Below are 17,181 nucleotides of genomic sequence, written 5' to 3' on the forward strand. Positions count from 1 at the left end.
TGGTCTGGTTTGTACTAAAGCTTTTACTCTAACTATTAAACTTCTCCAATTAATTCAGTCTGAATCATTTAACACACAGACTCCATTCAGACGTTTCTTCTCCTTATCAGAAATCTTTTCTAGGCCTTCACCTTTACAGACAAATTGCTCATTTTTATCCTTTTTATCTCCTTTTAACCTTTTAGTTTTCTTTTCTTCTGACAATGCACTGTTATGACTAGTTCACACTAAAGGATTTTAAGCCCAATTTAAGCCTGATTTGCAAATTAACGAGCTTGCGGACAGGTCAGGCTGCGATCGGGGGGAAATCAGCAATTTTTATGTGTGAACTACTCGACGCATCGAAGAGGCTCGCTGATGAATATGTAACATGTTAAATATCTGGACCAGTTGGCTGACTCGACTTCACGTGGTGTCAGGTGTCGCGATGAGCTACAGACAAAGAGAACACGAGGCATGGTTTGAGGTCAGGAGAAGAAAAACAGCAGCAGAAACAAGGCTTTCAGAAAAGTTTGGAGACAAGAAATGGAGCAACATTTTTCAGAACACATCATCATGCAAACAGCTTGCAGCACTTATTTCTTCCCGATGTCCATTTTCAAATAAACAACTACTGTTTCACTTCTTGTTTTGCGTCATTCCCGTTCCACTTCTTGCCTGTGTTTTCATGAGAAAACGTGGTTTGGGGACATTGTAGAGTCGTTGGGTGACAGAGTTGTTGTCAGCTCATGTAGTGTGTGACCCCCTGTTGCCTAACATTAACATAGTGTTGTGTAGTGTGAACTCCACAGTGACTTCAAGACAGACAGCAAGTCATTTACTCTTAACAGCACAGTTGTCTGTAGACTTTTTAATCTGTGTAGTGTGAACTAGGCTTAAGTCAACAACAATCTTTTGTTTGCATTCCCCTTGTTAATGGGTTTGTTCAGGCATTACAGCCTTAGTTTGATATCTGTTTTTATACTTTTTAACACATTTAAGATTAAAGGTTAAATATTTCAAGTTTCAGATTTTTTGAAAGAAGTCTGTTATGGCCACCAAGGCTATATTATTTGATGAAAAAAAATGCAGTAAAACAGAAATATTGTGACATTGTATTACAATTTAAAATGGCAGTTTTCTTTTTGAATATATTAAAATGTCATTTATTCCTGTGATGGCAAAATTTATATAATATATACAATATTTCTTTGTAGTTCATTTCAAACTGGTCGAAGTAAAATTGGTCACACAATCATTTGGGGGAACGCTTCCTCCATAAATAATGCCCTGGGTTACTATTTAAGTCTTGTGCCAGCTGCAGTGGGGGTTGGAGGTTGGAGAAGCATTACCTGAGAGAGGTTAGGAATCATCCTCTCCACTCATGCAGAGCACGCTTTTAATTAGATTACCCAGGCACCCATGCACAGCCGTGAGGGATTGGACACACTCTGTCAGGTCACAGTGGTTCAGTGTGGGGCTGGACTGCTTGTCCACTGGATGACTGGATGAGTCCTGTGCTTGAGAAGCTAAAGGGAATCTCAAAAAAATACTATCTTCTGTTATGGTGGTACATTTTTGAGTAGGAATAACAACATAAAGAAATGTAAAAAATTTTGTCCACATAGTCCATATGAAAGAACATTGTCTAGTTTATCTTAAAGGGATACTCCACCCCAGAATGAAAATTTTGTCATTAATCACTTACCCCCATGTCGTTCCAAACCCGTAAAAGCTCAGTTCGTCTCCGGAACACAATTTAAGATATTTTGAAAGAAAACAGGGAGGCCTGTGACTGTCCCATAGACTGCCAAGTAAAATACACTGTCAAGGTCCAGAAAAGTATGAAAAGCATTGTCAGAATAATCCATCTGCCATCAGTGGTTCAACCGTAACGTTATGAAGCGACGACAATACTTTTTGTATGCAAAAAAATAAAAAATAATGACTTTTTTGTCAATTTTGTCAACAATTTGTCTCCTCTGTGTCACTCCACATCAGCGTAGTGCCATTTTGGCGAATCTGAGCTGTACACAGGTAGCGTATGCTCTTCTGTGTCAGCCGTACCACAAAGTCTTTATTTTTGGTTTTATTTGCGTACAAAAAGTATTGTCGTCACTTAAATAATTTGAGCTAAATAAATAAAATATGCAATCTGTTGTCAGATTGGAATAGAATCTAATAAAGTGTATTTGTTGTGTGTATACTGTAAAACATCTCTCAGCAGAAAGCAGACCACAGTTGATTTAGTCTGTAGTTTTCAGCCAGGGTGTTCTTGCTTTTCTTTTTGTACTGTAAAAATCACAACTGTTCTGAAAGTTTTTTCACCTAAAAAAAGTGCTATAATGAGAAAATTGTTTGTTAGCGAAGACAATCTGTCCCAGTTTGGGTAAATTATATTGAAGGTGTTATGTGTCAATTATTTACTTGTGCAAATTTAGTGGATAAAGTGAAAAAAAAAGTGCAGTTAAATTAATTATAGTCTCTGGAGGGTCTTGGCTTACTTTTTACACTTTTAATTACAACAATTAATTTTGTTTTAAAGATTGAGAGAATGGGCAGGCCTGCTGTGTTTCTCCTATAAAGTCACAGAGTGAGCTTTGGCATGCTGATGGGCCTGAGAGCTCTTAAAGTTTCCAAGTTACAAGATAACAATGTGTTTCTCTTTCTGCCTTCCACGTGCTGTGACGGGTAAGAAATAAGCGAAGCCGAGCTGCCAGAGCACCTTAGCAGCGCTTCATTTCTCTCTCTCATGTTTAACCGTCTGTTGCTAATTTACTTTCTCTCCCGGCAATCCTTTTTTAATAGTGCATCCGTTTGTTCAGGAGACAATTGATTCCCTGCGTTGCCATATTCATCAGTTACATTAACTGAAGCTTGTCCGGAATATGAATTATGGAGGCAGTCTCTCCATTTCTGTCCCTCGTTTCTAGATGCAGCTTCACATCAACAGACCATGTAAATACCTTTGAGGAAAACAAATGTTAACCTAAAGTCAACAATGTGCTAATTACACTAATGATAATGAGTCTTGCGCATATTCATCAATCCTTTGTTAAGTGTTGTCTTGTCATTGGGTTGTGAAGGGAGCCTTTGAGAGATACTTGGCGCCTTTACTGATGTTTTCCTCCTGTTCTGTCTGCTTTGACACAGGGACTTTGACAGCTTGTCTGATCTCACAGAGGAGTCCAAGGTCAGGTACATTGCTCAGAGGTGGGACGAGCTGGGATTAAAAGACGTCCAGGTGACCAATCACATGGCTCTTCTGAGCTATCCCGGACCCACCCTCAGCAAGATCATCGATAAGAGCGGAAACCAGTGTTACCTGCCTAGCGGAATGAGATGTGACCAGCCATTTGCACCCACGACTGACCCCTTTGCCTTTGCAGCCTATTCGGCTGTGGGAAATCTAGTGGTGAGTTACATTATATTATTATACTCAAGTATATACTCAATTGACCAATACTATACTCACAATTGTACTGGAAATATTAGCTATGAGTCCAGAACAATGAATATATATATAATGTGATAATGTTTACCTAAAAATGTGCATTGTACTTCATGTGGTAATCAATATACTGGTATATTATACTGGTTCTTTTGGTGTGGACCAAAAAAGAAAAATATACATTTAGTCCCGATTCGTCATTTTCAACACCGAACCTAAGATATAAAACAAAAGGAACATGGATACCTGACTGGACAGCTTTATGTCAAAAATTTTGCTAACTATTTTTACCAGCTTATAACAAATGAAGAACTTACAAAATATGTAAAGGACTAGAAATAATTGCTTTTTTTGGTGCACACCTTGGTTTGGATGTCAGCGTTCACACTTGTTCAAATGAACTGCACCTGCCATGTGTAAACATGCCCTTAAATGCTTTAGATTATGCCAACAAAACCAAAAATGTGGTAACTTGCGATTGTTACCTTAAGGGTCCGTTTCTAAATGATCTAACCCATAAAATGAATTTTGTCTGTGTAACCTAATTTGTTAAGTTGATTAAGTAACATTAATTGACATTTTTGACTTGAAAAAAATGTGAACGTTACTACTTAAAGTGCATGTGTAGTTTACCTGAAAAAATAAATAAAATAAAATAAAAAAATAAAATAAAATAAAATGTTACATGTTCATTCAAAAGTTTTGGGTCAATAACATATTTGGTTAAGAAATTAATACTTTAATTCAGCAAGGATGCATTCATTGTATCAAAAGTGACATTAAAGGCATTTATTATGTTTATAATGTATTTATAATACAAAGGAGTCTGTTCGTTTGAAGTTTCTGTTCATCAAAAAAAATGTATCACACTTTCCACTTGTTTCTTTTAACCACAGTTTTTGGTTTGGTTCTGATGGGGCAAAAAAAGAAAAATAAATAAATAAAAATATATATAAATAATAAAACAAAATGAATAAATAAATAAAAACTCCTGTACACTTCTGTACACTGGAGAAAAAAATGGTTTATCATATGTGTACTTCAGATGTCTTTTGAGAGAAGTATTATTTTTTCCTGTTTTTACCCATAATAGGATGGATTGACTATTGTTGAGCGCTATAAACACATTTCATTCATACTGGAAGCCGGAGGGCACCCTCATGCAGAAACTCCACATATGCATCACAGAAATAACAGAATTCATGTCACTCCAGGAAATCCCTAATATGGACAAAACCATTCTGCTGTAACTAAATAAAAAAGATAGAAACATTTTGAATGATGAAACTTGACAGTGACAATATATAGTTTATCTGTGTTCTTCAAGAGATCTCAGGTATTTTCTTAATAATTAAGCATATTTATAATCCATTGCTAATCGACATAGCCTTTATTACAGTATAGAATATATTTTCTGCCTCATTCTGTGATAAGAAGCCACATCAGATCACAAAAGGAAGCATTTGACTCATGTTATGGAGTAAAAACATGTCATAATGTTCTCTAGTAATAATGTTTTTTTTTTTTTTTTGGACAACAGGTTTGGAAGTGCTTGTCATTGCAAGTCATTACAAGGGAGAGAAATAAAACACACCTAAAATATTTAACACAAAACTGAACAAAACACAATTCACAAGCACATATTGAACCATGGATGTCGTACCGAATGGTTCAATATCATATTGAGCATTGTGGCATCCCTATTGATAATAATAATAAGCGTTTCTTGAGCACCAAATCAGCATATTAGAATGATTTCTGAAGATCACGTGACACTGAATGCAGTATTAATACTGACAATTCAGCTTTTCCATCAGAATACATGCCACTCAGCCAATTAAATTAGAGGACTTGAATTGTTTTATAATTTATAACAGAGCAACACAAAGTTGTTTATTGACCTTTTTATTATTGACTTTACTGCACAATAAATACATTGCACTGGCAGCTGCAGATGAATTAGCATTAGAAATTTCATGCAAACACACTCTCACTTTCAAAGCCATGAACACTTCATACCGTCAGAAGGTTAAAACAAATCCATTATACAAGACTGAACCCATTTCACACACACATGTGATATATTCTAAGTCAGATATTTTTTAGAGGTTATGCTTTCTGTCACTAATAAAGCAAATGTCGAAGGAAGATGCATTGCCATTATCCGTTTCAAGGCAGACACGCTGTATTAGGGATAAGCTTCAGTAAAAAGTTCTCAGTTCAGTCACAGTCGGGTCTTTCATGTCAAACCTCACAAGGGGGTCACAGTCACTTTCAACATACCGAGGCTCTGATGTAAATTAAACTGCACTTCAGCAGGGAAAAACAAATATGACTGGCGTTGGTGGATGAAATGCTCAGGGATCTCGTGCCGAGGCGTTAGAGAACATCCAATCTGGAGCAGCTTAGGGTCACTCTGCCTACCACAGCTCCACAACTGGACTAAAAAATTCACCCTCTTTTCCACTGAAAACATAGAGAAGTACAGCATTACCACAGTCATGTATCCACAGACATTTGTTCATGAATGTCACAAGCAGGCTTGACTGGCATAGCAGTATAACTACCAATTATAAGTAAGTACCTGAAAAATAAATAATCAAAACCCTATTTTAAAGTATAATCAAAGTATGTTTGAGACAATAACAAAACATTTTAATAATCAAAGTATGTTTGAGTTTTGAATATAACTTGTTAATTGAATTCAAATTACATTAACGAGTCTTCTTCAATTATTATTCTGCTATTAATAACATGAATAACAATAACTATCTATTTGTTCGTTTTGACTGGCTGTATAATATTTCATTCATTCATCCATTCATTCATGATTATTTATTTATTTTTATGTAAATTTTACATTTATTTTATTTACCTGGAATATCATGCACTGACAATTCATGCACTATAATACCAGGAATGTGTGTATAATTTCTACTAATGCCCACTTTTATTTTTTCTTACCTAAAACTAATTATTTGTGCATTAGCACAGATATTGACAGATTCATTGAGTCAACCATCTGGAAAGAGATAATATTTAATCAACTGATGCTGAAAATGATCGCTTGTACAAACACAGAATGTCCTTTTTTATACCAAAGCTCCATCAACAAAAATGCATTTTCATTTCTTCAGGGAATCAATAAAAGTCACTTTGTCCCCAGCATTTTGCTCAATTCAAAACAAGAAACAAACTGCAGGTAATTTTATATCTTGTGGTAATTTGAATGGAGGCTTTACCTCTGGCCAGTAATAAGTTTGAGGCGGGGGCCCAAGGGTAATTATTTTTGATGAGTTAAATCCACCATACTCCCTGGCTATTTCTCTCCACACCATATTAGTGATGATCAGGTGCAGGCACTGGGCAATTACTGCCTTTAATTTCTCTGAGAAGTAAGTGAGGTCAGGTAGTAAGAATGAAAGTTCCTCTTCTTTTCTTTTTATTTGTGTGTGTTCAGCCTACTCAAAGAGAGGTGTCTTTTACTTCTTTCAAACCAAAATCCCATTTTAAACAATTTGTATAAAACTAAGTGTTGCATTTTAAACATTGACCTATATTAACAAGTCTCATATTAATGCATTTGTATTCCTTTTAATGCTTATAATGCAATGCTGTTAAAACGTTGGTTCTTAATCTTTTTGACTCCAATTGGCGATAAAGATTTATTTATTTATTTATTTATTTTATCTGTTTGTTTATTTATTTACTGTTTGTTATTCATTCATTCATTCATTCATTTATTTATTTATTTAAAGTTTAAAAATAAACTAAATGGAATAAAAAAAAAAAAATAAAATAAAATAAAAATAAATAAAATAAAATAAAATAAAATAAAATAAATAAAATAAAATAAAATAAAATAAAATAAAATAAAATAAAATAAAATAAAATAAAATAAAATAAAATGAGACCACTGCAAAATTATCAGTTTCTCTGGTTTTATTATTTGTAAGTATGGGTAAAATGAACATTTTTGTTTTATTGTATAAACTACTGACAATATTTCTTTCAAATTCCAAATAAACATATTGTCATTTAGAGCATTTATTTGCAGAAGATGACACCTGGTCAAAATAACAAAAATGTTGGAGTGTTTTCAGACCTCAAATAATACAAAGAAAACAAGTTCATATTTATTTTTAAACAACACATTTGTGCATTAATATTTAATTTTTCTTTAAAACATGTTAAAACAGGTTAATGCGCAAGGAACATACATTAACTAATCTAATTTAGAATCTGATGAATATTAATTTTTAATTCAAAAACCTTCAAAAACCAAACAATTTAAAACAAATTATGAACATTTAGATTGGATTGGTTATAAAAGAATTGGATATTTTTCACCTTTCTTTCAAGATTGGTCATTGTTTTAGAACATATGAGCTGAGGATTTGATCTTGTAGCTGATGTATGATGGAGTGTAGAGAGCGAGAGAGAGAGAGAGAGAGAGAGAGAGAGAGAGAGAGAGAGAGAGAGAGAGAGAGAGAGAGAGAAAAATCCCTGCTCTATATGCGCTTCATGAAATGACTTGTTCTGAGTGTTTCCTTTGATGCATGATCTATACTGTTGGAAGTGGTCATTTGTATTCATTTAACATTGATTGCTTTATATTAAAAGGAAGGCAGTGAAATGATGAAACGTTTCTGCAACACCTCGGCAATGTGTTAACAGAGTTCAAATTGTAATCTTACATGGATATTTACAAAAAGTTCAATCAGATGGACACAAGGAAGGCATATTAAATTCCTTTGAAATTTTAAGAGGTTCTCACTGTAATGATGCCTTTACAGCCTCTTGCAAAATGAAAAATTAATTAAGCATTGAAGAACTGCTGAATTTTTATTCACAAAAGACATGTCGTCACTCTCGCCGTCTGGCCTCTAATGACGCCGTGTGATTGAGGTGGTATTTAACATTCTCTTCAAAATAATGTTTAATTATGGGGTGGGTATTTCTTTCCAATCCTCAATCACATAGATGTGAAAACAATTGTTATTTTCTTCTAGTTTCGTCAAGTCACCGGGGGTGAGATGACTCGTGACAGGAGCCGTCACTTGTCTAGAAAAGTGATTTGTTCTCCGCAGTGTGTGCCCTGGGTAATTTCATTACCTTAATGACAGCCTCTCAGTGCAAATCTCATCCATTCCCAATTTTCTGCCTCTTCTTTGGGGTTAGACAGAACACTCTTCTAAGGCAAATGCAGACATTAGTGATAAATCCCATCTTTCAATGGTCTTGTGGTTTCTGAAGACTTACTAGATGTACTCTCCTGCCCAGAATCATGTTTCATTTTCCCCCAGGCCTAATGAAAAATGAATCAAACTCAGGTAATGCATTTCCACTTTGTGTCTCTGGGCCTTAAATAGCATTTAGTTTGACCCCATCTCATCAGTCCTCATCAGTCAGAGGTTCTTGCCTTTCTTAAACTCACAAACAGGGATTTGGTTTAATGGTGCAGACTAAATGACAAGAAGGACGCTTTGGCCTGTAGCTGCCATGAATCTGCCTTGAATTCTTTCAGAGTTGTGACATCTATGCTGGGTCGGTGTGTGATTTATGATATGATGGCTAATATATGTACCTGTCCCCCATTATACACAGCCTGAGATATTCACTTTGTTTTCACTCATGCTTTGCTATCAGTAATGAATGTGACAACAAGCTTTATGGGGTGAGTAACATTACAAATCAGAGGCTTGTTATTCCTCACACACACAGCAAGAGAGGTCAAAGTCTACCCTGAACCATTTTAAAATGGTAAATGTTTTAATTTTTTATAAACCATTGGTATGTTTTTTTTATTTTTATAAACCAATGGTAAATTTATTTTTTTATTCCAGGCAGAGGTGGTGGACGTTCAGTATGGGAGCCCAGAGGATTTGAGACGAGTCCAAGCTAGTGCAAATGTGACCAGTAAAATAGCACTGCTGAAACTTGGACAATTTCCTTTGCTTTATAAGGTATGTTGTTAAATTAAAATATATTTTGATGTAAATTAAGGTACACAAACGTTTAACAGTGTGGGCTCAGTAAGTTTATATATATATATTATATATATATATATATATATATCTATATATATATATATTATATATATATATCTGTCTGTCTATCTGACTGTCTGTCTGGTCTGTCTGTATCTATCTGTCTGTCTGTTAAAAATTAAAACTTTTATTATATTTTATTTATATTTGATTTTGTATTTATTTTATTTATTTATTTTTTATTTATTTATTTGATTTACTTTACTTGCTGGATCATTGTAAGTGATGCCTTTTAACGTGACTCCCTTCAAAGAGATGCTAGTCACTCATTAATGACTAAATTAGATTGACTTAGTCTCATTAAACCAACAAATAACCATGATTAATAAAGTTGCATTTAATCATGACAGGGATTTAAGCAAGTTAAAACCTACAACAACAATCTCCAAAATCTTTATACAAAATTTAATACACAAAAAAAATACGTAAAAGTTAAAGTAAAATCCAATACAATATAAACCACAATATAAACCATTTCTGAAAACCCTCATCAAGATAATTATTTCAAACTCAGGTGTTTTCATCATAATAATAATAATCATCATAATAAATAATAATTATTAGTTGAAGAACAACAGATACACTACTATAATTTGCTGACTTGAGGAAAGACACATTTTGGTTTTGTTGTCCTTGTGTTTCATGTTCTCAATATAATGTTTGAATCATTTTCAAACTTGATACATGATTACTGTGCATTCAGGCAGGGGTTCTCAAAGTAGATATTGTAAATGTGACTTGTTCTCAGTTCCCACTCTTTTTCATACTGTGTTGATTATGCATGCAAGAGCCAATGTGGTTAGTGTACAGTTTAATTTCTTCACCGCATTTATGTGCTTATTTGTTGTTGAGTGCACACACACTATTGCACACTGTGCAAACACGTTGTTGCATACAGTATGTGCCAGATTTGAATGTGAGTGAATACAGATTTGAATTTCATCCTGTTTTACTCACAAATCAGTCAAATTAAGTTGAATTTATACTGTTATGGTAGTTTATGAGCTTTTTTGGAGCTTCAGCAGTTACATGAAAACAAGTAAATGAAAATAACTGTGCAAACACTAATTTTCATATTGTTCCTGTAAAGTTACTAAGTTTTTTTTAGATCAGAAAATATAAATGGACTTTTTCACTCAGTGAAATATTATTATGGATTACAAACTCTAATTACTGCTGAAAAGTGAAATATTATTATGGATTAAAAAATCAAATAACTTCTCAAAGGATCACTGGAGGAAGTTTTATTAATGGATTAAAGATTGGTATTTTGGCCAGAAGCAACAGTTCAAAGTTAAAATTGTTTAATTGAGTTGTGTTGATTACTTGTGGAATATTGTGATGTTTTTTATAAGCTGTTTGAACTCTCATTCTGATGGTACCCATTCACTGCAGAGAACACATTGGTGAGCGTGTTGTAATTATTATTATTATTATTATTATTTAGTATATATATTATTATTATTATTATTATTATTATTATTATTCAAAATTATATTATTTCAAATCTGTTTCTGCATCCTGAGAGTGAGTACCTGGTAGTGAGTACATTTTCAGCAGATTTAAATTTTTGGGTGAACTATTCCTTTAACACAACTGATAATGTTGTGGATTTAGAGCTACACTGATATATGTAAACAATGAATTAATATTTTAAACAGTCAATTATGGGTGAGAGGCACCAAAGTGTTTTTCTACTGTCATACGATGGCACCACCGAAAAACTGAGTACCACAATACTAGAGAGAAGGTCACATGGTGCCTTTTGATAGTAAGCAATCTTTAATAAGCCGTGGTAGTTCTTTTTAACCTCGAAGAGATGGATGTATTTTAAAAGATAATAAATAGATCATTTTAATAAAACTGGATAGATTGTAATGTAGAAGCATGTTTTCATGTTTTATAAGAGTTTCAGTACTCAGTAGCGTTGTGATTAATTTGCATGTTCTCATGCACAGTAAGATCTGGGACAACTGTTTTTTACATTTCTGCTGTATTCAATAACCACTCACAAATAAAAAAAAATTTAAAAAATGCCTACCATCTTCAAGGATACATGAATAAAACACTTAGAAAGTCAGATAACCTTTTGAAACTCATGAGATTTTTGCACATATCATTTTAAATTGGTCATCAGCAAATTTCTTGCTGCTGCAATATCTCATCTCCTACAGACCATTCAGAATTAAACCACACAATTCATGAAAAGAGTTCATGAAAAGAAAACATAGATATGATGGTAATACAAGACTGTAATAAAAGAACTTTTCATTTTGTTAAAACCTTTCAACTAATTTTTTATCCGTGGAACACAACAAGAAACAGGACTGCACGTGTCCTTACTGGTTTCACAGTGAATGATGATTAATATAATGATTCATTTTTAATGATTTTTTTTTCATTAATATTGGAGAAAATAATATTTCTTTCTTTCTCTTTTTATTTAACTATACTCATTGAGTTTCTTCCACGAAAGTGTCCTTCATTGGCATCGATTTCTATTGTTATGACTATATGATGCAGAAAAATGTGCACCCTTGGGAGCACTAGACTCAAGTTTTGAATTCTAGCTCTGTACCAGGGCACTCTTAGCTGTCCATTTTGTTTGGGAAGAGTTATTGATTTTTCTTTAAAGTGATGTGCTATACGCTCAGTTCTGGGAGGATCAAGCATTTTGACTGCTCCTCCTCAGACAATTAGCCACAGAGAATGAATGGCACTTTTTGATGATGATGTTTTGATGTTATGCTAGGCTGCATGAAACATTCATTGACAAACAGTATACTGTAACAATATTTCAGGTAACTTCAAAACCCTTTTAATATTCAATACAAGCCCTATCCTTAGAATATAGTATCAAAATCATGGGTAGCGTCTTAACAGGCCGGTCTGTTTTAGATGAAAAATCTTCCTGTAGTTTATGTGTGTCATTAACATAATATGATGAACAAGGGTAGATTTGCATTCATAATATTTACAGTTTTTTAACTGTATGTGATTTTTAGTGCATCTAAGAATTTGTTTTGGGTTTGACGTAATTAGTGATCATTTACATAACAAATTTTGTGAAGAGGCAATAATGGAACAAAGGAGCACATTTTATTTCAGTGCTTTTATAATGGCAATCCTACAAAAAGTAATAAAAGAATTACTGTAACAAGAAGATTATTGGCTAAAGGCAATGCCCACTTCCTCTCATCCTCTATTAGCCGCTCTGTGTATTGGTGACTGTAAGTAAATGTCAAGTGCTGTGTGTTTAGTTGTGCCCTCCTTTGTAATTCCCATGAAGGACATGTTGTTTGGCGTTTAAGCAATAGGCATGATGCTCCCAAGCAACCAAAATACCAACACTGGTGTTGATTGCTATCTGTGAACAACAGTCCCCATATTGAAAGAGATTTCCGAAGCCTATTACCAAGCCTGGTTTATCTTTATCGTGCATGGAGAGCGGGCTTCTGTGGCTGCTTCTTCTCATATGGATGTCAGGTGCTAGGAGTTTTCATTTTGCACAACACCCAGTGGTGGCATATGCCTTCACACCAAATGTGCCCTGATCTGTTTGACACACAGTCTAACCCGCTGAAGCACGGCTTGCACCATCAGCAGAAATGATGTGCTGCTGTGCATAATGGTATACGCCCCATTAGCATCGGCAGTTGATGCATTGTCGGCGAGATGTTTCAAGGCAAACAGGGACCTTTTGAACACAGTGACTCAGACTGATATAAACACATCGTACTGCCATGTAAGGCATGCAACATCCTATTTCTATATAGCCCTGGTAAAGTAAGTAATGAAGTTCAAATTCATTCATGTTGGGAATTATTTGCTCTACTTTAGATATCGATTTTTACGGGTGTTTATTCGCTATCTGCACTTTATGGCCCGATGGACCTTCAGAAAATAACTCTTTTTAGACACACTTTCACTCTCACTAGTTTAATTGAATTTGCTTATACTAACATTGATATACGGAATCACAAAAGAAAAGGAAAAAAAAAAAATGCTGTCATGTCACCGCAATGGGATTCCAACACATCTTCCAAAGTATGTATCATGCTTTATTTTCATATTGTTCCTGTAAAGTTACTAAGTTTATGAGCTTTTTTGGAGCTTCAGCAGTTACATGAAAACAAGTAAATGAAAATAACTGTGCAAACACTAATTTTCATATTGTTCCTGTAAAGTTACTAAGTTTTTTTTAGATCAGAAAAATAAGCTTTTCAATATAATTTTTTGTTTACAATGTAAAATAGTCCAAGATGGTTCTAAACAAATGTGATTTTGATGTGAGAGGACAAAAGATGATGGACTTTTTCACTGGATCACTGGAGGAAGTTTTATTATGGATTAAAGATTGGTATTTTGGCCAGAAGCAACAGTTCAAAGTTAAAATTGTTTAATTGAGTTGTGTTGATTACTTGTGGAATATTGTGATGTTCCATACAATCCATATAAAACATCAATCTGATCGTTCTAATTATATAAAGAAATAACAATAGTGATAGTGATATATTAATTTCAAATACTATTAAAGCACACTTACACCAAATAACTTAAATTAACACATTGTTTCACTTTATTTTATTATTATTATTTATTATTATTATTATTTATTATTTCAAAATCTGTTTCTGCATCCTGAGAGTGAGTACCTGGTAGTGAGTACATTTTCAGCAGATTTAAATTTTTGGGTGAACTATTCCTTTAACACAACTGATAATGTTGTGGATTTAAGCTACACTGATATATGTAAACAATGAATTAATATTTTAAACAGTCAAATTATGGGTGAGAGGCACCAAAGTGTTTTTCTACTGTCATACGATGGCACCACCGAAAAACTGAGTACCACAATACTAGAGAGAAGGTCACATGTGCCTTTTGATAGTAGCATCTTTAATAAGCATGTGTTCTTTTTAACCTCGAAGAGATGGATGTATTTTAAAAGATAATAAATAGATCATTTAATAAAACTGGGTAGATTGTAATGTAGAAGCATGTTTTCATGTTTTATAAGAGTTCAGTACTCAGTAGCGTTGTGATTAATTTGCATGTCTCATGCACAGTAAGATCTGGGACACTGTTTTTACATTTCTGCTGTATTCAATACCACTCACAAATATGCCTACCATCTTCAAGGATACATGAATAAAAACACTTAGAAGTCAGATAACCTTTTGAACCTCATGAGTTTTTGCACATTCATTTAAATGGGTCATCAGCAAATTTCTTGCTGCAATATCTCATCTCCTACAGACCATAGAATTAAACCACACAATTCATGAAAAGAGTTCATGAAAAGAAACATAGATATGATGTAATACAAGACTGTAATAAAAAGAACTTTTCATTTTGTTAAAACCTTTCAACTAATTTATCCGTGGAACACAACAAGAAAGGACTGCACGTGTCCTTACTGGTTTCACATGAATGATGATTAATATAATGATTCATTTTTAATGATTTTTTTTTCATTAATATTGGAGAAAATAATATTTCTTTCTTTCTTTTTATTAATACTCATTGAGTTTCTACAGAAAGTGCCTTCATTGGCATCGATTCTATTGTTATGACTATATGATGCAGAAAATGGTGACCCTTGGGAGCACTAGACTCAGTTTGAATTCTAGCTCTGTACCAGGCACTCTTAGCTGTCATTTGTTTGGGAAGAGTTATTGATTTTCTTTAAAGTGAGTGCTAACGCTCAGTCTGTGAGGATCAAGCATTTTGACTGCTCCTCCTCAGACAATTAGCCCAGAGAATGATGGCACTTTTGATGATGATGTTTTGATGTTATGCTCGGCTGCATGAAACATTCATTACAAACAGTATAATGTAACAATATTTCAGGTAACTTCAAAACCCTTTTAATATTCAATTCAAGCCCTATCCTTAGAATATAGTATCAAAATCATGGGTAGCGTCTTAACAGGCCGGTCTGTTTAGATGAAAAACTTCCTGTAGTTTATGTGTGTCATTAACATAATATGATGAACAAGGGTAGATGTAGCATTCATAAATATTACAGTTTTTTACTGTATGTGATTTTTAGTGCATCTAAGAATTTGTTTGGGTTGACGTAATTAGTGATCAATTTACATAACAAATTTGTGAAGAGCAATAATGGAACAAAGGAGCACATTTTATTTCAGTGCTTTTAATAATGGCAATCCTACAAAAAGTAATAAAAGAATTAGTAACAAGAAGATTATTGGCTAAGCAATGCATTTCCTCTCATCCTCTATGAGCCGCTCTGTGTATTGGTGACTGTAAGTAAATGTCAAGTGCTGTGTGTTTAGTTGTGCTCCTTTGTATTCCCATGAAGGACATGTTGTTGGCGTTTAGCAAGAGGCATGATGCTCCCAAGCAACCAAAATACCAACAATGTGTTGATTGCTATCTGTGAACAACTCCCATATTGAAGAAGATTTCCAAGCCTATTACAAGCCTGTTTATCTTTATCGTGCATGGAGAGCGGCTTCTGGCTGGCTTCTCATATGGATGTCAGGTGCTAGGGAGTTTCATTTGCACAACACCCAGTGGTGCATATGCCTTCACACCAAATGTGCCTGTCTGTTTGACACACAGTCTAACCGCTGACACGGCTGGCACCATCAGCATAAATGATGTGCTGCTGTGCATATGGTATACGCCCCCATTAGCAGTCGCAGTGAGATTGTCGGCGAGATGTTCAAGGCAAACAGGGACCTTTGAACAGTGACTCAGATGATATAAACATCTACTGCCATGTAAGGCAGCAACATCCTATTTCTATAGCCCTGGGAAAGTAAGTATGAAGTTCAAATTCATTCATGTTGGGAATTATTTGCTCTACTTTAAGATTATCGATTTTTACGTGGGTGTTTATTCAGCTATCTGCACTTATGGCCCTATGGACCTTCAGAAAATAAACTCTTTTTAGACACACTTTCAACTCTCACTAGTTTATTGAATTTGCTTACTAACATTGGATATACAGGCATCACAAAAAGAAAAAGGAAAAAAAAAAAAATCTGTCATGTGCACCTCAATGTGATTTCCAACACATCTTAAAGTATGTATCATGCTTTATAGCATTTTATGATAAAAGAGATGGTTTTAAAACTTTTTTTTTGATCACATAATGTATTGTAAGTACTTTTTGCATAATTTAATAAAAAAAACTGTATATATTTGTTATATTAATATAATCAACTTCTAGGACATAAATATGGCCATAGTTTAAGAAACACCAATTACACTGAAGTATATAGTGAATTTTTTTATTTATTTATTTATTTATTTTTTATAAAAGATACATAAATTTTCCTCAATCCCTGACAAGTTGAGTTGCTGTGATAAATAATATGGTTTGGCTAATTTGGCAGAGCAGTTGGAAGCTCTAGTGAAAAAAGCTGCCCAGCACTCCCAGCTGTTAGGCCAAACACACTCAGATATTCAAACTGACTGAGGTGGCACAAGGAGATTCATAAATTACTATTGCTATTGTGATATTGTCCACTCAAAATGAGGACCAGAGAAAGAACTAGTTACCTTCAGAGGCTCTGACTCACTGACTCTAACAAATTGCAAATTACACATTTGGATTGCACGTTATTTTTATGAAACGCACAATACCAAATGTTGTATTCATATCCTGATGGGTCCAAAGGTCTACAACAATATATATAATATATATATATATATATATATATATAT

At 33.9% G+C, this 17,181-nt stretch overlaps 1 protein-coding gene across 1 annotated transcript in view; it reads left to right on the forward strand.

Moving 5' to 3' along the window:
• LOC109055094 (inactive N-acetylated-alpha-linked acidic dipeptidase-like protein 2) overlaps nt 1-17,181 on the forward strand; it is a 261,704-nt gene that overhangs the window by 130,028 nt on the left and 114,495 nt on the right. The window contains exons 3-4 of the mRNA XM_042766172.1: nt 3,133-3,394; nt 9,277-9,396. Coding sequence (XP_042622106.1) covers nt 3,133-3,394; nt 9,277-9,396 — 382 coding nt within the window. The remainder of the gene's footprint in view (nt 1-3,132; nt 3,395-9,276; nt 9,397-17,181) is intronic.

Source organism: Cyprinus carpio, chromosome A11 (genome assembly GCF_018340385.1).
Source record: "Cyprinus carpio isolate SPL01 chromosome A11, ASM1834038v1, whole genome shotgun sequence".
In the NCBI taxonomy this organism is placed as follows: Eukaryota; Metazoa; Chordata; class Actinopteri; order Cypriniformes; family Cyprinidae; genus Cyprinus; species Cyprinus carpio.